Source organism: Syngnathus scovelli, chromosome 18 (assembly GCF_024217435.2).
Source record: "Syngnathus scovelli strain Florida chromosome 18, RoL_Ssco_1.2, whole genome shotgun sequence".
In the NCBI taxonomy this organism is placed as follows: domain Eukaryota; kingdom Metazoa; phylum Chordata; class Actinopteri; order Syngnathiformes; family Syngnathidae; genus Syngnathus; species Syngnathus scovelli.
Genome location: NC_090864.1, coordinates 9,070,576 through 9,095,122, shown reverse-complemented (window position 1 = coordinate 9,095,122; position 24,547 = coordinate 9,070,576). Strand labels below are relative to the sequence as shown.

Here is a 24,547-nt window from a genome sequence, read left to right as displayed (position 1 = left end):
ATTCCAATTTCACAACCTCAGGTGCATTCAACTCTCAGGTTAAACTCTAATCTGCGTTCAAACCACAGGCTACGTGACGACAACGTTGACATTGCCCACGGTGACATTCGGGCTCTACTTTGACTTTATTGATAGCCGTGTCCAATGTGGTTTACTTACAGGTAAGCAAGATTTAATGAGATTTTCCAGTCGGGAGAGTTATTTGGCAGTGTTACCTCCCTCCCTCTTAGAGCCGTGTAATTCTCCTTGCTTTGCACTCCCCCACAGTAAACTGTCAGGCCTAATACAGGAAGGAATGTCCAGTCACCTGCTCCTAAAATGCAACAGCCCTGTGCTACACTAACCTAATATAGACCTGCACCGCACAAGCAGGTTGGATAACGTTATTGCGTATATTTAAACACACACCTCATCGCACCGCCGCTCAGTCGGAAGGCGTCGTTCAACACAATCTACACGGGACACATTTATTCCGAATAAAAAATGTAGACACAGATGGAGTGACTCTATTTTGGGTTTTTTGGATTGGCTACAAATGTATTCGCAAGACGGTATCTGCCATCCAAATTATATAGCTGTCATTTGTACTGAGAATAAAATCACGGACATTATGGAATGTAATGGATGCAAGCGGCTATTTAAATAGTCTGGATACCTTAAGGCAATGGCTCTAATAATATCTTTACAGGGCACCCACTCGAAATGTCAACCTGAGACACAAAATTCAAAAAGGGGAAGGGCGCCACTATACTACTCAAGCTTTCATAGTACATTAGACTAAAGCTGCAGCCTGAATGAGGGTTGACAGCAGAGGTGACAGGGACGTTTCATTTCCCCCCGCGGCATTTGAATGAGGTTTGATAGAGACAAGCTCAAAAAATTTGTGTTTGTTTGTCGGCCTGGAATTGCAAAGGATTTTACCGATGCTAACGATTTTACAGTCTGCTGTCCAACTGTGTTTTTTTTTTTTTAATCACATGCCTTCACCGTTGGCTTACTGGTCGAACATTCTAACACCACAGATAACAGCAGCAGGACTCTCCGCCAAGTTATAAGTAGGAGGTAGCCTCGGTCGGGTTTAGGTGTTTCCTTTGGTCACTTATAATAACCTCTGTAAGGAAAAGTGTCACTTAAATGTTAACAGTTATCATTACTGCGGCCAGTGCTGCTAAGCAATAATATTTAGATTATCCATAAGTAGCACTGAATGTGATTTTTTTTCCGTTCACTGTGCTTATTATCTTGAGAACTACCATCTTTACCATTTATTTAACTGTACTGTACTATTCATTTATTGTATGGCTAAGCAAAGAGACTTTAAAAATATCTTCATATGCAAATGACATAAAGGGCACAGTTCTTCAGGTTTTGTCTTTTCCTAACAAACACTGACTTCCCTCTGTCATCATCATGCAGATTAGAAGAACAATAGCACCCATTAACATGAGTCTTGTCATGGAAAGTACTCATCAGACAACAGATGAATGACTACGGAGGCCAATTAACTACTCGGCTAAAACCTTGATCTGCGTCATTAGGAAGACAAGAGCACTTGTCTTAACTCATTAAACCGAGCGCAGCTTAACAGGTTGCTGAGGAGTCTTAGGAAAAGTCACCAAGCCAATTGAAGAAGGTGCCAAAATACACCAATAGTAGACAGAGTATATTTTCCAATAGATCTTGTATCCGTTTATTTTGGAGAAAAACTGATATTTCCAGATAAGCAATTGGCTTGGAGAAAGTCAGAAGGAAAAATAGTTGCGGGGTTGCAAATGGCCGCTGTTATGTTTTCACAACTACGTGTATCGCTCAACTACTTAAAACACATATGGCCCTGCAAATTGGAGGTGCTCTCACTAAAGACTAACCGTGAAAAGTCCACAATTCTTTGACTTTTGTTATCGACACTCGAGTTGACCTTCCTGACTCTGCGGAGGGGTGGTTGTTGTTTTAACAAAAATCAGTGGCATTTACCTCAGCGCCGATTGAGGCGCCTCACCTTGAGACGGCATACTTGAGGTTTTGAATGGCACTGCTTTGTTTTACTTTGGTTCACGCTGGTTTTTTTTTTTTTTTTTTGTAGTGGTTGGCTTCCCTGAGAAAATAGCATTGCCGAGCTGCAAGGGCAGACTCTGTGACGGCAAGGTCTGTACTTTTGAAGAATGCCTGTGGTACTTGCACCGAGACCTGCCTGCTGGCCCAACTAGTTGGATACGTTTTCAACTTTTAGATTTTAAATGTGCCTGGTGATGTCATGGCTAATGTCGGTGTCTAAAACCTAATCTGCTCGCATCGTTATCAGGAAAAAAACCAAAACGAAGATGCCCGATTCTGCAATTAGGATATTTGTAGTCAGGACATGTTTGGTTGAGGTTATTTAGCTTGTATTGATTGTAGCACATTAGTAAAATCAATGGAATGTTTCAGTGAAGGAGTAATGTGTGATCTATGGCCACAGGTCACGGCTCGCGCTTTCAAAGTATTATTTTCGCAGGTGCAAAAGGGATGGAGCTTTTACGATACATTTTCATGGGAGTTAGTCTGGGCAATGATGGAAATGTTCCATATTGGAAAATTTCATGGGAATTGCTGGATTGGAATTTATGGAAATGAGTATTTTATGCAACGAGATTAGCGTTTATGTTCTTTTGTCTTAAGCAGACCTTCATGCAAAATGGAATCGCGTAGGAGTGGTCCTCCTGTTGCATGTTAGCATGCTCTCGCTAATAAAGGCAGCTGTCCAAACGCTCAGCCGGTCGGCCAGAAGGGTCTACTCTGCAGCCTTTGTTGATGCTAGGTGTTACATTGGCTGTCGGAAAACACACTTTGGTTGTAAGACCGCCAACCATTTGGCACAGGAAGATTATCCGACCGTAGCCCCCCCTCCTCCAACCACGTCAAGGCCCTTCACACTACCCACGAACCTTTATTCTTCTTCATTCCACTTTGTATGGCGCTGCTGTTTTTGCTACCTCCCATCTATGTATTGATTTTCTCTCCACAGCCTTATAGTTGATCATTTTCTCTTGACACCGCTGACGGAGAGTTGCTTTGTAATTGTGTGCCTGAGTGACGTGCTTCTAGACAGCCTTTAGGAATTTCATATTTTCATGAAATGCCGCTTAACCTTACATCAGTCAGCGAGAAGGTAGAAATACAGTATGCAGGATTTTTCAATTGGGAAACTCTCCCTGTTAGTTAGTTGGAAATGGATTCCGTGGATCTTTTGGCTTTCTCTGAAAAAAAAAACAAAAAAAACACAAGAGTTGCCAAAGCTGGCTCCCCCCAGCTGACTGGCTGAGTGAGTAAAGGTTCTTGGGATTGCGTCATGGTAACACAAAGCAGATCATCTTGTGGAGTATAAAAAGGAGGTTGAGGGATGACAAAGCTCTCCAGATGAACCCCACTCCCTTTTTGTGACCGCAGCACAGCGTGATGACCCCATGAAAATACCGCCGCTTCTTCATGCTCCCCCTCCTCCTCACGCACCTTTTAGCTCAACACCCTCTAAACACCTTCAACCTCCTCGCCTCCCCCTCACCCAACCCTGCGTGATTCACGTTTGCATCCCGACCATCTATCTGAATTTAAAAAAAAACAGTGATGATTAAAACAAGCGGATTGTCTCCTCCCAACATTCAAAGTCCCTCCAGAAAGAAGTGGGCGAGTACAGGAATGTTCAGGTGGTGCGTATTGGCCAAGCGAATGAATCTGGTGTGTGTGTGTGCGTTGTGTGTCCGAGAGGGATAAAGTAGCTTGGCAGCTAGTTTGAGCGTTGCGCTGACTGAGCCACTCTCGCTAGAGAATTGATTCGGCCCGTTGAGAGAATGTTCAGCTTTCCTCGGAAGAACACATGTGAGATGGACCGAAGCGTAGGTGGAACTTACATAAAAGGAAATCCCATATTGTGTATTAAATTTTTTTTTTCCACTGTGTTCATAAGGAAATACGCTGATTGAGTTTAACCTGTTCATCATCAAATTGAATCGAGCCTGCAATCTAATCAGACTTCCTCCCTTCTGCCGATTTAGTGACCAACTACAATAATGTGGTGGAAGCTGGCACAGACTCCGACGATGAGGACAAGTTGCACATCGTGGAGGAGGAAGGCAGCCTGGCGGACGGGGCGGACTGCGACAGCACCCTACCAGACGACGAGCACCCCAGGGAGCATTGGGATCGAGGTGAGACCAGCTGGATGCTTGTGGGACGCGTTGTCACGCACAGACTGCAACATGTTCCGCGCTACTTCACTCTAACTGAAGAAAAACATTTCGGCCTTTTTCGTTTCATGATCTTACACCGTGATTCCCAAAGCTCCCTCTTGTGGTACGTGAAAGTATTACGCAATTCAGTTTTATTTAACTTTTAAGTGCACATTTAAAAGCGTTTAGTTACAGTGGATATAAAAAGTCTACACACCCTCAATGCCAGGTTTTTATACCATTAATCTGACCTACAACTCAACTGCAAAAAAAAAAAGTTTCGATTTTGTCACAGCTAAATCTTTTTCAAGCTTTTCTGCCATGTGAGAATATAATGACTTCATTTACTGGTGTATTTGTGCAACAGTGAAAGGAAATGGGTACTACAAGCACTTGCTTTTCAACTAAGACAGGAAGTGCAATATTCAACAAAGACAATACCTACAGAGAGACCTTCAACTGAACAAAAAAAAAAAAAAAAAAAAGCCGCGCAAGCAAAGAACCACTGGAGAGGTTTATGACACTGGTGGGCATTGTAGTGCCGCTGTGAACTTTTTTTTACCTCGCCTCGCTTGGCATGACGTCAGAAGCGGGGCCACATCCACAGGAAGGACAGATGTCAGACAATACAACGTTATACTCCGAACTCAACCAATTGCCATTTGTGTTCAGCTATAAACGCACACACACAGTATTACGGGCTAATCCCAAGTCTATGATGTAATTCCTCTTCATAGCTCTCCAGCTGTATCTCCTTGTGTAAAAACGTTGGAGGAGGAATAGTGTCATTGGTTTGGCCTGGAACTGTGAACATTAAACATTTTGAAAAGCATGAGTTACAGTGACACAGCTCAGCACGCTGGCTCGGCGCCACACTTAGCCTCGTGCAAATGTTCATTTTGCCTCCCTCGTGGTGTGCACATTTGCACATGTCCAATGTTTTCACTCTGTTGCCTGCATCTTATGAAGCTGCAATCCTTCGAGCGAACCTTTTTTTTTTGCCTCATCACGCAGAAGGTTCCACTCCCGAGATTCCTGCCTTGAAACGTGAGCGCCACCCACTAATCTTTTTCTCAGCGTAGCCCAAGTTTGTTTCAAATTAAAACCACGACACCCCTTCTCTCGGGATTGTCGCGCTCCATAGTTGTTTTTTTTACCTCTCTTCCCCTCCTTCTCTCTTTACACCCTTCTTCTCCCTTGCTGTTTCTCATATTCTGATTCATTCCTCTTGATTATATGGTATCATGGGCGCCTTGCTCGCTGTCATTACTCATTCCCTCCTAAGTGATTACGCTTTGGTGGGGCGGCCCAGTGTGGACGTACTAAAATGTAGCCCAAGATCAGGCTGAGTAATTCAGGAGAGGAAAATGTAGCGCGTATTGGCCTGGGAGGACCCTCCTTTTATTTTTGATGACTTGTAGAGCTGATTACATCTCGCAGAACGAGCAGGGTGGAGTCGGAGAGCTTTGATATCATGAGGCACTTATCCACTTTTGAGTGTGCGAAGACTCAGAGCCCAAAGGCCACGAAAAAAAAAACATCAGCTTGCTTAATGTGGGAAAACTCATTGCAAAAATCGTATTAGTCTTTTCGCACAAGTGTTTATACTACCTAAGTACAGAGTGTGAGTACTAGCACCTCTAGCTATTAGCACAACACAGCGTTAATCTTCACTCCCGTGTTTGCATGACATGCATTGATGACAAGCGATGGAGTTGTTTTTAAATCCACTCTTGGGCAGCGGGGACTCAACAGGGGGAAAGAAAAAAAAAAACGACATTCCTCTGCGCATTACGTCATGATGTGGTGTAAAAAGCCAGCCACCCATCTGCATAGGAAGGGAATCGTCTCATGAAAAGATACTTTTGCATAGACAGAACAATAGTTGGACTGAACCCAAGCCACAGATAAGCCAGTGTGTTCTTGTTTTGGGAACATCTCCTATTTTTGACTTTTGCAGTCTTGCAAATGATAGTGGAGGATCAGAACTGTTGCTCGGACGGCCTTATCGCCGATACGACACAGCGTATATGGAATGGAACACATACGATCATATTACACAGAGTTTTTTTTTTTTTTTTAAAGATGCACTTTGACTTTACATTTTTGCAACATTCTCATTTTTTTTTTTTTTTTCCTCCAGCGCAGCAGTACATTCACATGCCTGCGTCAGCACATAAACGGCCCGTGTGATGTTTCATGTCAGGGGAGGTAGCCTTGATAACACGCTTCAACCCCCTGGCCTCACTCGGCGCTTAACAAAGCAACGAGAGCGACACACAAGGAGTAAAAACAAGAGCTTGTCGCACCTTTTTCACAGACCCCCAACTGGGACCGCACTTCACACTCAAGCGCAACATTTTGGAGCCTGGAGGTGTGTTTGTGTTTGGTACAGCAACATCAGCACTTACCCGTGTTTCCCTTTGTTTACAAAAAAAAAAGTAACGTTTGGCTTAGTCCAAGTTTCATGACATCTGTTATAGTCAAAACATGTCAGCTTATTGTGTCAGTGTGATGTCGTCCACATCTTGATAATTGGTTTTGCTAAAGAGGGAATAAAAACAAAAATCACACTGACCCAGGTTGGATGAGTAGCTGCGATATTCTTCTGGTCCAAGAATCGTCCGGGTTTGAAATTTTCTATCACCAGTCCTGGAAATTCCTTGACCCACTTTGTGCATCCAACTAAAATGCCAAGAAAAAAATAACAACATGAATTTTAAATGCTAAAAGATTCATCGATCAAAATGTATCAAATTGATCATACAGCCATAATAGAAGTGTTGCTGTTCTTTTGTTAAGGTCATGGGAGACAAACAGTTCGGTGTGTGGGGTGAGCAGCACCTTGTGTTCCTGACATTCCGCCGTGGGAAATGAAATCTGCAATTCTCAGCTGTTACATATCCGCACTTATGTTCGCCAATCGACGTGTTTCTCCGGCTCGGAGGGTTTATTACGACCTCGTCCAATGCTCCTAATAACCATAGCAACAAAATGACGAGGCTCGTATTGTTTCGCGGCTTTGTTACGGCGCACCAGAGGAAGCTCTCGAAGATGACGGATATTCGCCGTGTTGTCGGCGCTGCACTTGTTACCGTCTCTGAGGAGAACGCTCAGCTGGCGTTGTCTGTCAACACACACGGCCCGCTTAACACAATACTGAAATAAAAGAGAAGTAAATTGCGCCGCAGGAAATGATTTCACTTTATTTTTTCAGACAATAAATTCTTTAGGTGCAATTATCTATGCCAATATAAGGTGGCAAATGTCTTAATAGAGCATCGGTGACCATAGTAAAAAAGATTTGTATTTTCTGAAATGCTAATTACAGACCTTTCTAGAGAGCAGTGTGTTTCTACTCTCATGTGATGTACATACATTACATTTATACACCCAAGGTCGTAAATATTATCCGTCCGCAGTCAGCAAGGATCTTCAAGTGTGAATACTGGTTTGCCATTCAGTTCTTTGAAAGAGCATGATGGTCACACTTAATATTATGCCTTAAAGGCCAATAATATAGTTGCTTCCGTCTTTTACAAATAAAAGCCCTCATTGTATTTGATTCCGTCCGGATCAACACAACAGCTTCACCTTCAATAAAACCTTGAGTTTGCTAATCACATTTCATAAACGCACCTCGTGATCATCCTTAACGAAAGTGCTTTTTGGGGCTTCTTAGTGAAAGAAGACTGCGCGTCAGACGGGGAGGACGACGTGAGCACAGACGCCTTGGTGGAGGAGATGCTTCAACAAGGGGATACGGCCGTCATTTACCCAGAAGCCCCGGAGGAGGAGACGCAACGCCACGGCACCCCTGACGCCAGCATTCACGATGAAAACGGTACGGGATCGTCAATTAGCAAATTTCGAAATTGCTATCCGTCAGCATTGATTAACCACTATTTTTATTCCTCTACCTGGTTGCATCTCCCCTCGAGGGCCTCTCATTAGCAACACTTTGCAAGATAATTAGCCACACCACGCTGCTCTTTGTAAAAACACCACACAAGTGACTTTTGTTGCCTCGGGCCATGTGGCTTTTACCTGCTGCAACAGGAGGGGTGCGGGGGTGGGGGGGCAGAGGAACTTTAACACCTGAACAAATCTGTCCCATCTGTGAAGGTTCTGACTCATGGCTACCTGTGCGATAAGGTGTGTGTGTTTCCATCCAAAGGGCCCTCACCTGTGCCGCAGGAAAACTTAATACATCACCTGTTAACAAAGTAATGTTTCACCCGTGTGGGAGCTGGACTAGTACGAAATTCAGTCCGGACTTTTCTAAAGCGCTCGTTCTACAAATAGTTTGGTGGCGGGAAGCACATACTTTGTCTGTACTTTATTTTTTAACCTCCTTGGGTGACCACAAGATGTAAAAAAAGACACAGACAGAGGAAACCACCACCGCTGTTAAATTCGCTGTCATATCTAAAAATAAAAACTATACAGTTTCGGTGTGTTTGTTTAGTTATCATGACAGACATTTTTTTTCCATTTGAGTTCTACATGAGTTTAATAATTCTAGTTTTAACCCAACACACACACAAGTATCTGTACTTTGGAATGTGAGTACTTTGCCACCTCTGTAAATCACCAAGGATTCCGATGGGTGCAATTTGGGAGACCAAAAGCCAAAATGGCATCCTGGTGTTATGTTGTTTTTGTTGTTGTCTCACTAATAAACATGGAGCCATTTGGTTACCTATTTGGTGTTTACCTGTGAAAGGGGGGGGGGGGGCTAGAAAGTAAAACTGTTGTGATTTTCCTTATAAGCTGCCTTCAACCTATTTTTATTTTATTTTCTTTAATCCCATTCAGGAACTCCTGATTCTTTCTCTCAGCTGCTCACCTGCCCCTATTGTTCACGGGGCTACAAGCGTTACAGCTCCCTGAAGGAGCACATCAAGTATCGGCACGAGAAGACCGAGGAATGCTTCAGCTGCCCCGAGTGCAGCTACACTTTTGCACATCGCGCACAACTGGAGAGACACATGACGGCCCACAAGCCAGGAAGAGATCAGGTAAAAAGCAAATTGATTGAAATAAATAAATAAATATTTAGGTATACCCCACACTGTGATGTAATCGTCATGTCCTTTGACAGTCATTTTAAAATTACGCAATACAAACACAGCGCCACGTCTTTTTCCAAAACATGGCGCTCAAACATGAACTTTTGTCCCCGATTGATTGATGACATTGCGTGTCACGAATTAGTAGCGGTTCAAAGGTTATGTTGTCATTGTGTATCTTCACTGATTGACCCTCTCTTGCCCCGGCTCAACAGAGACACATCACACAGTCGGGAGGCAATCGCAAATTCAAGTGCACTGAATGTGGCAAAGCGTTTAAGTATAAGCACCATCTCAAGGAGCACCTACGCATTCACAGTGGTGAGTGGCCAATCCTTCGTCACCATGGAAGTCGAGCGTGTTTGTGTGTGTGTGTGTGTTTTAGCCACTTCTCTATAATTAGCCGTCATGTTTCCGCCTAATGTGTACGCCTCGTTAATGCGCTATAACTGTTTCTTTAGGCATTACGACCGAGCAATTAAAAAAGGGCATTTCCCAACTGTGTCATTACATCAGCATTCCAACATCAGTGAAGTGCATGAGAGATTTTTTTCCATCTCGCTTCTATAGCCTGCTCTGCTCATTTAGCATCATTAACTAATGGATACGCATCCTTCTCACTCCTTTATTTGCTTTCTACCGTGCAGGCGAAAAACCCTACGAGTGTTCCAACTGCAAGAAGCGCTTCTCGCATTCGGGCTCGTACAGCTCGCACATCAGCAGCAAAAAGTGCATCAGCCTCATCTCGGTCAACGGCAGACAGCGACTGGGCAACAATAAAAACCAGACCCAGGTTCAAACTCCAATCCTTCCCACGTCACCCTCTGTCCTCCGCACGCAAATACGAGAAAAGCTGGAGCACAGTAAGCCACTGCAGGAACAGCTGCCCCTGAACCAGATCAAAAGCGAGCCTATGGACTATGAATACAAACCCACGGTGATGACCTCTATGGCTGGTGTGAATGGCGGAGTTTACAGCGGAGGGGCTGCGGCTCCTCTGCAGGGCACAGTTCAAGCTGTCGTCTTGCCCACCGTGGGATTGGTATCGCCCATCAGCATCAACATAGCCGACTTGCAGAACGCTCTGAAAGTGGCCGTGGACGGGAACGTCATCCGCCAAGTCCTGGAAAGCAACGCCAAAGGCCAGGGTCAGGCCAGCTTGGGGTTAACCACTGGAACGCTCCACCCCTCCCAACAGCAGCTCATCTCAGCCATCAGTTTGCCAATCGTCGGTCAGGACGGAAATGCAAAAATCATTATTAACTACAATTTAGACCCAAACCAGGGCCAGCTCACGGCGCAAAACCTTAAGAAGGAGCATGAGCTCTTCTCAACTGCTCAGCCAAGCACAGAGTCTTTCAAGTGTCAGAAACTCCCCGAAGACCTGACCATCAGGAGCACGAGGACCACTGATCCAAAAGAAGAGGATAAAACCACTAAAACTTGTCTCCTGTGTGATAATTGTCCCGCTGGACTGGAAGGTCTTCATGCCCTCAAACACTGCAAGAAAGAAAGTCTCAGACTCAACGGAGAGTCCGGTGTTGCCGCCTTGCTTTCAGAGGGGGGACTTTCCAACCAGCCCAAAAACCTCTTGTCCCTGCTCAAGGCCTACTTTGCCTTAAACGCAGAGCCCACCAAGGACGAGCTGGCCAAGATCTCCGATTCAGTCAGCCTACCACTTCACGTTGTGAAAAAGTGGTTTGACAAAATGCAGGAGGGTCAAATCTCCCTCGGTGCCCCAACACCACCTTCGGAGGAAGAGGACGCCTGTGATAGCAACAACGTGGTCTCGCTGATCCAGGGGAAGGCCTCCATGAGTCCTTCTCTGACCCAGGACAGTCCAACAGAAGCTACCCCGGCGGAGATCAACGGCACCCATAGCTCTCCAGCCTCTCCTTTACCACTAAACCTGAGGGGGGATGGTCTCCTTCAAGACCGGCCCCCTCATAGCACTGATGCACCACTAGACCTGTCCCTGCCAAAGCCCGACAAAGAGGAAACTGAAGCTGTGCTTGCCAAATCCCGCAATCACCCCTCGCCTTCCTCCATCCGTACCAACCTGGACGAACCTTTGAACTTAACTTGCACAAAGAAAGATGCGTCGCCACTCTCATGCCTGGGCTCCAGCCCTGTCACGCTGTACGCCAGCCCGCCAAGTGCCAAACCTCTCAATATCGTGACCACTCAACTCCCCACGCTGGTGGCCATTGCCGACCAGGGTCGTATGCAATGTCTAAGGGCGCTTAGCACCAACAACAAGCAGACTATCCTGATCCCTCAGCTGGCTTATACTTACACCACTACGGCTAACAGCCCGGCTGGAACGGAGACCCAGGAAACCATCCACCTCAATGGGATTAAGGTTTGTATTATTCCGTTCCAATACTTGGGAAGATTCTCTGCCGGACACCCAACCAACTTTTTTATATATCGTACCGTAGTACTAGTTGGGTTTTCTAAAGGTGGTTCGGTTCTACGGAAAATTGGTTCCATTTAATTGGAAAGGGTTAGGGTTAGGGTTAGGGTCAAAACTGGAAGTGATTCATCCACTTCCAGTTTTTGACCCTCATCTCTTTGTCAAATCTAAATACAAATATTGGTAATGGCTATTCATTGCCCAGGCCAGCAGTAATGGACGGAGATCTGTGTGGGTGTTTGAATGATCTTCCGGTTCGTCACCCAAAGGACAGAAGGATGCACTTTACCGTTGAGTCCCTTATTGATCTGCTGGAATCTTTTTAAACGCAGCGCCGCTGCCTTTCACGTGGATTTATCGTTGTTGCGTTATACGTCGGTGTTAAGTGGATTGGCGTAGGACTGCCTCGTAAAAAGAAACTTGTGTGTGTATTGGTTTCTTAATCACGACTCATCGTCTTTCCCAGCACCGCTGGGTGGCTTTTACAGGCTCGTAAGTGAACGGAGAAGTTATTTTCTTCTTGACACTCTAAAGTTACGTGTAATGGTTTTATCAATTTTGTAGAAATGCCAGGATGGGCGGGGGGGAACTGGAGGAAAGGCTAACTACATCTCGGAATGGAATTGTCGAGTTTCGTAAAGCCTTCGTTGGAATGGCCTGCAGATGACTATTTGTGGTCATGGCATATTTGATGTTTGACTCAGCACTTTCCTTCACTCGAGACATGCTGCGTTGTATTTTCTGAGTCATTCATTGTTTTTTTTCCACCTTGCGTTAGTAATCATGTCTCCTGTTTCGCAACCAGGAAGAAAAGCAGGACACGAGCTCGGAGGGCATGTCCGCTATGGAGGAACACAACGACTCGGACTCGGGCCCTCTGCGTAAGAAGATGAAGAAGACGGACAGCGGCATGTACGCCTGTGACCTGTGTGACAAGATCTTCCAGAAAAGCAGCTCGCTGCTCAGACACAAATATGAGCACACAGGTAATAAATACCAATTGTTTCATTTCCCGGCCAACAAAAACAAATCTGGAGCTAGGAACATTGAGTCAGGGTGCAAGTGAAGGGGGATTTTTCAGTCCAAGGGTGGACACCTCCTTTCCAAGCAGGTATTACTCAACATGGTCTGAGAAGATCTTTCCGCCAACTCCCCAACCTCTGCCAGCTTTTCAAAAAAAATAAAAATGATGTTGTAAGTTGGAACAGCCGAGCTCTGGTAGTGATTTGGATTGCTGTGAGCCAAGTGCAGGTCAACCCGCTATTTACCATTTTCCCCCCGTTTAATTCCTGGATACCTGGCGAGCAACTGATGTTTTCATCTCAGTTCAGTTTAGGTGAGAGCAGCCCTTCCGTGTCCTGGATTAAGTTCCCTCAAAGGCTCGTTTTGATTCGTTCTTGTATTTTCATAATATGTTCCTCCTATTACTGTTTTTTTTTTTTTTTTACTCAACGATATTTTTTTCTTCAAAATAAATTAGAATCACAGCAGGGGCCCGGACCACTCATTAAAATCGCTCAATCAAAATGTGAGGCAATGGAGCAAAATAGTTGCTCTGATTATTTTTCTTAAACCTTAAGTACACAAGTGTGACTACTTTTGTCTCCACTGGAAGTGACTGTTAACGTGTCGGCTGATCGGAACCCCCCCTTTTTTGTTTTCAGGGAAACGACCACACGAGTGCAGCATTTGCACCAAGGCTTTCAAACACAAACATCACTTAATCGAACACATGCGCCTCCACTCGGGGGAGAAACCCTACCAGTGCGACAAATGCGGAAAACGTTTCTCCCACTCGGGCTCGTACTCCCAGCACATGAACCATCGCTACTCCTACTGCAAGAAGGAGTCTCAAAGTCAAGGCGGAGGAGGCAGGGACAGCCCGGAGGAGGACGCCCTGAGCCGGGTGCGGGGTTCGCACCTCGCTCCCTTCCAGATGGACTCGGACGAGCGAGGGAGCAGCACCAGAGAGGACGAGGAAAGCGAAGAGTTTGAGGAGGAGGAGGAGGAAGGCGCCGTGGACATGGATGACATCCAGGTGGTGCAGATAGGGGACGAAGGCGGGGACGAGGACAACAACGAAGCGGAGGAGAAGCCGGCCGGGATGGAGGAGGAAGCCGACACGAGACAAGAAGACGAGGGAGACAAGGCCGTGGATGGAGAGCAAGGTGTGACACGGGAGCGAGATGAAGAGGAGGTCGTGGGAGAGAGCGGGGGAGACGTGGCTTGTGAAGAAGATGAAAGCCAAGAGAAAGGAGATAGTGACTAAAAGACCAGAAGAGCAGCTCCTGCTCAAATCGTGACAGCTCGCTTCAGTTCACTACTGTGTAGAAATCCAGGTGTGCCTGAAAATTCAAAATAATTAAAAAAAAATACTAGTGACTTTTCCACAGGACGAAAACGATTTCTCAAATCCATTTGTAAAGAGAAAAATATGAAGAATGCAAATTTTACTAAAGGAAGGAAATGCATTATACAGACTTTGGAAGCTAGAGCCGACAAGTTTTAGATAATGTTTTATTACTAAAACACCTTGGTTCATTTTTTTTTTTTTTTTGTCAGTGTTACTAATTTTGCCACTCATATGTTAACCCTTAAATGCTGTACAGTTGGGAGATATTTCTATACCTTTGTATTGCCAATGAACATAAAAAAAAAAGTCAGTATTTTATTAAGTTGGAAGGAAAATCCTGTGCACTACAAGTGGCTTGGTTTACGTGAGGATCGAGCAGTTCAATTGTGTTTTCTACCCTTCAGTATTAGCGCACTAGAGATGCCGCCGCAACAACGTCACGCTTATTTTGGGTTGTGCTGTTAACTCCGATCAAATTGTGAGCCTTAAGAATAAAAATTAAAATCGGCGGAAGGACGGGTCTTTATAGCCATTTAGATTTTTCCGGTCATTTTTTTGTTCTAATTGACATTTTGGGGAATAAAAAAAAAAAGCTGATTCACTTTATTACATTTATTCACAGTTTAAATCCAGAAAAATAGAACCAGGACACGATTGGAATTTGTCACTTATTAGCATGAATTAGTTAAATTAAGTCATAATACTGTTTTTATTTTTGTTTTCTCAGTATCATAAACCTGCCAATGTGGAGCAATTTTTTTTTTTGACCAGCTAAATCATTGGAACAAATAGGCATGTTTTTGAAATACCAACGTTTGCCTGTCTAAATGTTTACTCAACATTGGCAGGTTCACGACAAAATTAAAAAATAAAGCGGTACGCATCTAAAACATACAAATGGTTAATTTTTTTTTAAAATTCTGGTATTGAAATATTTTTCTGGTGCGGTGAGGCATAGAGTAAATGGCATTTTCCCAAAATGTCAAACATGATATAAATGGTTAGAAGCTAGCAAAAAAAAAGCAATGTATTTTTTTTTTCCACACACGCATACACACACCACCACCACACTTTCTGAGCCTTATGCAAAAATCAAACAAGAAAAAGAGAAAGATGCATATTAAAAGTGCCATTATTGTATGGAAGCTTAGCAGCTAAGATCAGGTATTAGCAGGTCCCAGATCCGCCAGAGTTCTACATTGTTACATAATACAACTGTTGCATCATTTTGAAAGCGTATTTGTAGTTGGAAGCAAGAATTAGCACACAACTTGTAATTGTTTTAATTGTGTGCAGCCTTCTTTAAGCTTGTTCAGTGCACTTGTTTAACACAAAATGTCTCTTCAGGTAATGTAGGCAAATTCCAGGAGTTTTATTCAACAACGTCAGTATTATTTTTGGCCTGCTTTTTTTTTTTTTTTTTGGTTCTTCTTCCAATTCCTGTGTTTGTACTGTATGTTCAGCAGTTGCAGTATTATTGCCCCTTCCCCAAAAAGAGATGGGTTCGTCTGTTTAGTCATAGAGAACTTTTATATTTATGTGTCTTATTTTTTTATATTTCTTTATGGTTTATTTATTACACTATGTAGTGTACAATACTGTAGTTTGTATTAATACGATAATATATTTTAGTAAGGATTTAAAAAAAAAAAAAAAAGGCAACATAACTACAAGCCCTGAAACAAATGAGACTCCGGCATACTGAAGTATGGTTTTTATTTTAAATAACCCCTCCAAGCCTGAAAAATTGGAACCTGTGACCTCTTTGCATCCATGCTCATGTTACTTTAGTTTTCCTTACTTTATATGAAGCTACTGAATTTTTTTTTTGAACAAATAATTGTATGTCTAATAGCATGAGTGTGCTGTTGTATTGAAGGATGAACCGTAACCACCTAAACTGTCCTATTTGCCAAGCCAAAATAATATTCTTCCTATGCTTTTCTTTTTGTGCCAACATGTTACTTTCCATGTCATTGTCAAGACCATGCCACTTTTATAACCCCCCCCCCTCTTTAACACCTCATCTTTTTTTTATTGTGATTGTTTTTCTTCCTTTCTTTTTCTTTTTTATGACTTCCCATCTCACAATAAAATACACCAAATACAAATTTGTGTGTTTGTGATGATCATATGCTATATTTCAATATGTCTTCTCTGATTATAATGATGATAGCTCAAAACACAATAAGATAACCTGACTAAAAATCCACGGTTGCCATGGCGATAAAAACCACCACTGTACCAGCCTCATTATTTTGATGTTTTTTCAAAATACGACAACGTAGTGTAGCTTTAAACCCCCGCAGTGATCGGTTGGTAGCAATCCAATCAGTGCAATCTGCTAGTTAGCAGCCCTGCCCTGTTCAAGGTCAAACCTATTGATCCAGGTTAGGTTTCCACTGGGGTCAAACCCCCCCAGCCCATTCCCCCAGCATGAATTAATAATGCAATGGACAATAAGAAATCCATAGTCCTTTGAGGAGTTGAAAATGATACAATAGTGGTCATATTTGATAGGTGGTCTCGCTAGACAGCCACTTTTAATTTTTAAGGGTGGGTGTCGGATTTATTGCCGGGATTTGAAACTACCACACATGGAGCAACATTCAATAAAAATCAGGCGTATATTTTCTCTGCTCATTTGGAACGTTGGCCATTAATCGGAGAATTTCCAAGCCTCTGTGACGATTCGACCTGTTAAGATACGAGTCTGGGGGCGGGAACGCATCGACTCGGTGATAGAATGATCTGTCAGAGGTTTGATCCCCGCCATCATCATCATCACGCCCAGTGGTTCCCTTGAGACTCGGCTACGGGAATGGAGGAAAAGTGGAGAGATAATGCTTCGGAGGGCAGCTTGCGGCATAACATTACTGTGTCAAAGTGTCAAACAGCATCTTGTAATTGTACCTATTACCAACGTCTTGTAACAATGGTCACAAAACGTCACTCTAAGCTCCGGAAAGGTCAACGAGTGTGTGTGTGGCCTGCAGCTGCACGCACGGAAAGTGCGTGCGTTTGTACGTTAACAGGCTTTCGCTGGCGTCCGCGACTCAAAAGTAGAGCTATTGCCGCGTGTTCTGCTGCTCTCAGCATTTCAAAGGAAAATTGAAAAGCTATAACTGCTAAGAGGATATGGAGCGCGCTTGCCAATAATGGCGCAAAGGCCTGATGAAGTATGGCCGCTGCCGGGACTCTGACATGCCGCCGAGCCCGAGGGACTGAGACTCCCTGGGGAAATTTAGAGAAAAGCCAAGAGGAAGAAAAAAGGCGGCGGAGGAGGAGCACACGTTGAGGAAATAGCAGTCGCTTGCGGTCAGGTTTATTTACTTGAGCGTCCAATACCAGGAGACTCGAAATGACGTCTCAAGTGTGTGCGGAAGGTAATAAAGCAATTCACCGGATAAATTGACGCCATTTTTTAAATAGAAACAAAATACAACTCAATTGGATGGTCAAGATGTTCAAACTATACAAATATTCTCTCATTTGGATTCAGCAACACGTTACGAAAATAAAGTTGAGAAATACTTAACAGCGAAAATCAGCCTAATATCGATTGCTCCAATTAATCGTCAATATACGTTGGCTAAATGTGAGCAGGTAGACTCGGACTGCAGGGTCACCACATCCTTGTGTGTAGCTAAGGGTTGATTGGATTGTCATTGCGCTGTATTTAGCGCATACCCTAAACATCACCGGAGAGTAAGCCCGGCCATATGAAACCGATCGTTAAAGCCAGGAGATCTACTGAGGTTTCAGGTGACGTTCTTGCTATGTTGTCATCAAACACTATCCTGGTCAACATTTGCACCCGGTTACCTTCTTCCTTCTATTCAGTAGTGATGCAGATTTGGAGATGAATAAAGGTTTTGCTCAAAACACTGATTAGAAACTAATGAACCAACACACGTGCCTTCAGGCTATGTCCTGGTTTGGCGTTACCATGTGACCAAAGTCCATGTGCAGCATGCATGCATGTGCCACTCATTCTCTAAATTACCTCGTGTCAATATATTTTTATCTTTAAAAGTTCTAATAAGTGTTCTAATAAAAGATGAAATCAAATTCTGTTAAATTCTAATAAATAAATACACTGAGAAGATTAGAATTTTGATATGACTAACAAATTGCGAACGCACACCTACACATTTTTTCGTCTTTGCAAGTACCACCTACGCATTTTGCAAGCGTGATCGTGTTTTGGCCTCGTGTCATGGCCGTAGTTAGCGATCCAATAGAACACCTTAAAAGGCGTCTTGACAGATGTCCCTCAAAAAATAATAATAATAATAATAACCTCAAGAAAAAATAACAATTTAAGTGGACACACAATGCACAGTTGTTAATTTAATTTAATTTAATTTAATTTAATTTAATTTAATTTAATTTAATTTAATACCAAACTGTTTTTTATTTCTATTTTAGAAGTCTATTATTTTAAGATGAAACAACTCCATACAATTGAAGTTCAAATAATGACTATATGTTATTGCTTTAATGTTGAAGCTGTTTTTATTTCAGGGCGAGGTCCAGGTTTAACTTTCACTACTTCCTCCCCTCGTTACCACACTGCGACTCAAGTAATGCAAGAAAAACACTAACGTGACCGCTAATACATCGCGAGCCCTGCTTTGGGCTCACGTGGTCTGCACGTGTGTGTGTGTGTGTGTTTGCAGGTAGAGCCAGCTCGGCCTCCCACACTGCCTGGGACAACTTGGAGCAGCTCTCAGTCCTGACTGGAATAACAAGGAGCTGAAAAGAATTCAATTAAATAGTCCGCTCCTTGAAAAGCTACCGCCCACCTGCTTGCACACACACACAAGCACACACACATGCACACCTCCTCCTCTTCCCCACGACCTGCTTTGGTCCTCCCACACACGTACATACACACTAGTAAACATGCACACGCAACACACACGTGATAATTTCACCTCTCTTCTACGTCCTTCAATGTGTGTGTGCTAAGTAATCCCATTGTCCCATCATCCACCCCCCCCCCCGTCCTCCTCTCATGTATCATCTCAAAAGCTGACACCTGATTGGTTGCTGGAGGTCAAGGGATAAACCCATAAAAATGTCTCTTTGCACTCCTTTAAATGTTCACCTTTTTGTCCTTAAGATGTCTCATTTCTACAGGGATGTTTTTTTTGTGTTTCATTTAATAAATGAGTTCATTCGTGAAAACTTTATTGTCATTTTTGTCATGTAAAGCAAGGACGAGGCCTATAAATAGAATGTCGCTCGATTGTCAACCTTCACTAACAAACTGAAAGTGACCAGTATAGTGTTTAAATATAGATGACTAATAAGTGTACGAAAGTCAAACATTACGCAATATTTGGTTGTGGAGGAGAGTTCACGCAGTGGGGCCGTCCGTCCGTCCCTGAGGATGTGAAGTGTGTGGACCAACACGAGATGAGACAAGTCATGCAGCAAACCTCCAGATGTGATTCAAGCTTCTGAGTCACTCAGCAGATTTTTAGTCTGCTCGGGTTCAAATTACCTCATCCACCTTTTCTAATCATTAGAACATGTCCACTTGCATTGATCCACACACACCACTTGGCATGAAAATTAAAAAAAGTTTTATAATCATCACATGCTCCTAAATGTGCCATAATGACGGAGATATGGTTTGGCCACTGTCTTATCTGTCTTTGCAATGACAACCAAACTCCTCAAAAGAAGAAAACTAACTTCTCAGTGGGTTGGTTGTACATCAAAACAAATATTTCCAAAGCAAATTGGCTTGGCAGTGTGTTTTTTTGGCCTCAGGTGTTCTTCCGTCTAATCTTGGACAAGTTATTTTACAAATAGTGGGATTTTCAGTGACGCACAACATGATGAAAAGTCTTAAATCTGAAATGAAGTCATCATCAATTAGCTTCAGGGATGCCAAAATCAACTTGTCGCACTTCTTCTCCTGACAGTTTGACTGCGACGTGTGGTAAAACATTTGTACTGCTTGTTTTCATTTGTCAAAGTGAACGCCCCCGAGGATGGACTATTCAGAGTTGTGCAGGAGTACTTCTCAAAAGTCAGACAAAAACATCTCCTGTGCAGGTTTGCAAATATATGGCCAGATAAGAATCAGTTTACTTGCACCTTGGGCCAAAAAAAGTTTTGGGACGATTATTATTTTCCAAAATAGTTCAATAGTTTTCAAATCCAAACAATTTAGAGGTCAACCAGACACAAATGAGGTTCCTCTAAGCCTGCAGAGTTCTTTTAGTGTCTCCAACTGTGCTTTCTCACCACATCCAATAAAACAGAAATTAGAGTTCATTTCTGTCATTGTCGTATAACTCACAGGCACTTTCATTTGTGCTTCTTATCGCAACCTTTCAAATGAACTTAAAATGAAGCTGCGGGCCAGAAGAAATGAAGAAAAAAAAGGGGGGAGGGAATTAAAGAAGATGATGTGGGTGTGGGGGTGAAGGGGTGGATCCTAATCAGAGCAAGCAGCTTCCATTCGTCCCTTCCTTCTCCATCTGTCCCGGTTTCCTCCAGCTCTTTTTATTAACACACCATAGGGCTCCCCCCATTAGCACCACTGACCTTTTGATCCCAGCCAGCCCCTTCCTCCCCCTCCGGTCCTGCGTTGGGGCTCACAGAGCTGCGAGTGTCTCCTACGTGGCCGGCGGTCTGCGCTCTCTGGGCTGTGTCATGCCTTCTGCTGCCCTTTGTCATCATTCAACTGAGAAGAACCAAGAAGCTAGTGTTGAATAAAGAAGACACAATTAAATAAGGTGTGATTTGGGAACAGAGGGGGGCGGGGGTAAAATTGAAAATATTATTAGTAAACCAACCCACTTTTTAGTTTCTCATCCAGCACAGGGAGGAGAACAGGTTGCAGGCCCATCTTTCCGTGCCAGATGGTTCCACATTGACAAATCAATTAGGCTCCACCTCATCATCAAGGGGGACCAGGGGGGCTGCGAACGCTAGCCGCCCCCACCACCCTGGGGTCTACTCGGTCAACCACTCCTCCGCCTCTCTTCGCCTTAATCGCCACCCCCTCCTTCTGCATCGCACAAAGCTTAGCCTAGGCGACAGGGGTGAGGTGGCATGAAAAAAAAAAGAAGGCAAAGAACAAAGAAATTGGCAACACATGAATCACCTGGGTGACTTCCATGCTAATGCACCGGTGGAGAGGAAAGGTGGCAAAGAAAATTGTGTCTTTGAAATACATTTGCCAAGAAGTACGACGTGGCGTGCTTTTGAGTGGAGGTGGAAGACGGAGGTAGGAGGATGCAAGGGGAGGATAATCCGAAGAAAAATAAGCAGCCTGGCCTAAGTTACGATGGAAGCGAATATATGCTCTTTACTACCCCCTAGTGGAACAACACAAACATGACAAGGTGAAGTGCTGGAGATGCGCCTAACATGAAATTCTTAACATTCAATTTATTTTTATTTATAAACAATATATGGAATAGGACCACTGACAAAGTGAGTTGGGTTGTATTTAGACAAAACTAGTGCTTTACTGCCCCAAAATATTTTTAGGAAGCGCTACAATTACTTGCGAATCCCCGTCACTGTACTTTGAACATTTCAGCAAGATGAGGTTTAGCACCGTGTCATCAATCCTCAGCATACACAAGGAGTCTTGATCCCTTTTAATACTTTGGACAGACCACAAAAAGACCCTAGATGGGGGCTCACTGTATTTTCTCATGTCATCCCAATGAGGTCGGGTAAACCTGTTAAATGCTACACCACAACCGCTCCAAGTGGAGGCCTGGAGGTAGCGGAAGGTGGGAGGCAGGTTTCTCGGCAGGGGAGGGGCGACGGGAGAAACGTGTGGGTGCCCTCCTGGCTCGACTCAATCCCCGCGTCCTTTTGCTCATGCAGTCTGGGGGCAGCAACAAGAAAGAAGGCGAGAGCTGCTGCCGAGACCCCTGGGGAGAGATTAGCGCTGACAGCACAACAAAGAAGAAGGATGCCAGCGGCCCTCCGGCGTCTTCGACAAATTCAAATGTAATGTATGGCTTGAAGTGCGCCAAGGAAGATCAACATAATATATGATCGACCCACTTTGCGGTGCGCTCCGTTGGCAGTGATGTAAAAGCGATTTATGCCCATAAAAGTGTGCCGGCTAATTAAGTAAGATGTTGGCACGGGAGCAAATCCAATGAGCTTATTTGAGCGCTGGCGAAGCAGTCGTGTTCGCCCTCTCAAAGGTTTACCTGCGGCGAGGAGAAAGAAAACTTGCATTGATTTCAAATCACAACTCTCATCCATGTGTCAGGACTTTAATTAAAACCTTTAATTGAATTGTGGCATGATGTGTTTAGGGGGCCCGGCCTTTTCCTCTCCAGACCGACAACATTGGGGCGGTCTGTGTAATTACGCTCGGCCCTTTACCTCCAATCAGACGGCGCTGTTGAAGACATGTCCTAATTAGCGCCTCAGTGGGGGGAGGAGGTACCAGGGGAAAACATGCTCCGTTATCATTCCCTAGCTAACAGTGCTAATGAGACAAAGTGGGGTGGAGGTGAGGAGAGATGTTTTGCGGAACAATTATAAACATTATTTGTAGTGATGGGGAAAATGAAGCTTCAAAATTGCTTCATGAACCACTATTTTTTGTGACTCCTCTAGATGGCACTCTCTGTTCTACATTACACAGACTTGGCATTTCTTAAACCCGGCATCTTTATTTACCTTTCTGTTATTCTTTTCTCCGCCCGTAACTTTACTAGCCACAAGTATGGCTTATCGCCGCTTTTTTTTATGTTTTCTTTTCCTGCAGGAGCGAGCCGCTGCTGAATGTTTGATGAGCCGCAACCGAACGTCTGCCAAAAGCCGCATTGGTGTGTCCAAACCACCGGTGCCTTCCGATCAGCGCCGTTGCTCTTTAAAGTCCCTCTTCAATCCCCTGAACCCAAATTTCAGGTCTGGCTCTGTTTTAACTGGACAGCCCGCTTTAGAATCAACAAATGTGTCGGAGGTTGGCGGCGCTGCGTTTCGTGCCGTGCTTCCAAAAAGGAGGGCCCTCACAATTTCCAAATGAGAAAACAATTAGATCATTTCTATAATTCATGGGTGCGACCGCAGTCTGGGCTGAGAGTGTTTGAAGTGCTCCATATGCTCACGGTAGTTTCCCGGCCCGATCTGGACGCTGGCTCTGAGGTGCGGGCAGGTAATGCGAACATGCCATTATGGAACATGAAAGATTAATGGCCGCGGTGATTTCCCCCCACCTCCCTCCTGCCTTATTTGCAGGTGGGCACTCGCCAAAGTGGCTGTGTGAAGAGACAAAATGGTTTTAACCGCTGGGCGATTAAGAGCTCGATATGTACCTTCACCGCTACCTTTTAAAGGATGACTCAGAGTTGCGGTTTATTCTGGGTGCTTGATTCTAAAAAGATTTGAAAATGCAAAAGGCACGTCATACTAGGCCGGCCGATTCAAGTTAATGACTTCAAGTCACTTTGAGGGTCACATATCAAGGACCACGTCACTTATTTGTCCATTCCTGCTCCCCAAGTAACTTATTGCTGCCATATTTCTTCCCGTCAGGCTCGAACGCATGGCAAACTACCGTACAGGCCGCATTGTTGCACGCACGCCGGCGCACGTAAGTATTCCAAATGTCAGGCCGGCTCGTCCATGTTATTAATGAGCTTCAGGCGGCAGGAGTGGATCATTTTCCATGGAAATCCAATGCATTTTAAATAGCAGTGGATCAACATTCCAGGACAGGATTTACATAAGGTAATTGCGAGGTGGTGAGAGTACCTTCTCACCGCCAGTGGATTTCTTTCCCTTCTTTACCGGCAGTAATGCAATCAAGTCCATTAAGTGGGCAATAAATACAAAGCTAGACTGTATCAGCGCTCCGTGACGGTTAATGCTTCCTTTTCATGCTATCTATTTATTTATCCGAGACAGTTACGGCTGCTTTTGGAAGCGGAAGGGCCGCCGTACCTTTTCTTGATTTTCACTTGCCTTCTTCTTTCTCACTGGTGCGTTGTCTGAAAGAGCCAAACGGGAATTGTTTTTCTATGACACAAAAACAAATGATTTTTTTTAGCAGTATACAAGCAGGACTGAATTTAGAGTTGTGCGCCTGAGGGGTGGTCTAAATTTTGGCGCACAGAAAAATGCCTGAGAATATTGTTTCAAGCTATTTAAATTACTTTAACACCTATGCTAATTTCAGTTAGCCTGTTTATAGTGTTCTGCATTATATGTTAGCATTAAGCAAACTGACCTAGTTTAATATTTTACTTTACTTCTCATAAGAGTATGAAAACCTGGCAAAAAAAATTAATCTATTATGATCATACATTTATTCTTGTAGCTTAGGGTCAGTTTATGTCAGAAGTTATTTTTTTAAACACAACATAGTGCACATACAAGGCGACCAAGCAAAGTCAATATAAATAAAGAGTTAAGTGAAGCTTTTCTGCAAGGGGCTAACATCAAGCAGCTTTACTCAGCACTCCAAAGCCGTGCGCTTCTTAATCAAAGTTGGCATACT

The 24,547-nt window shown here is 43.9% G+C and overlaps 1 protein-coding gene and 1 long non-coding RNA gene across 2 annotated transcripts in view; one reads left to right on the top strand and one right to left on the bottom strand.

Annotated features, from left to right (window-relative positions):
- Positions 1–7,891, bottom strand: part of LOC125986330 (uncharacterized) — a 30,926-nt gene extending 23,035 nt beyond the window's left edge. Inside the window, exon 1 of the long non-coding RNA XR_007487578.2 lies at positions 6,784–7,891. This is a non-coding gene — a long non-coding RNA (uncharacterized lncRNA). The remainder of the gene's footprint in view (positions 1–6,783) is intronic.
- The window catches only part of zeb1b (zinc finger E-box binding homeobox 1b), a 35,756-nt gene extending 19,599 nt beyond the window's left edge, over positions 1–16,157 (top strand). Inside the window, exons 2-8 of the mRNA XM_049749980.1 lie at positions 4,032–4,184; positions 7,888–8,049; positions 9,024–9,226; positions 9,493–9,598; positions 9,925–11,639; positions 12,499–12,679; positions 13,358–16,157. Coding sequence (XP_049605937.1) covers positions 4,032–4,184; positions 7,888–8,049; positions 9,024–9,226; positions 9,493–9,598; positions 9,925–11,639; positions 12,499–12,679; positions 13,358–13,962 — 3,125 coding nt within the window. The 3' untranslated portion in view covers positions 13,963–16,157. The remainder of the gene's footprint in view (positions 1–4,031; positions 4,185–7,887; positions 8,050–9,023; positions 9,227–9,492; positions 9,599–9,924; positions 11,640–12,498; positions 12,680–13,357) is intronic.
- The last annotated feature ends 8,390 nt before the right edge of the window (positions 16,158–24,547 follow it).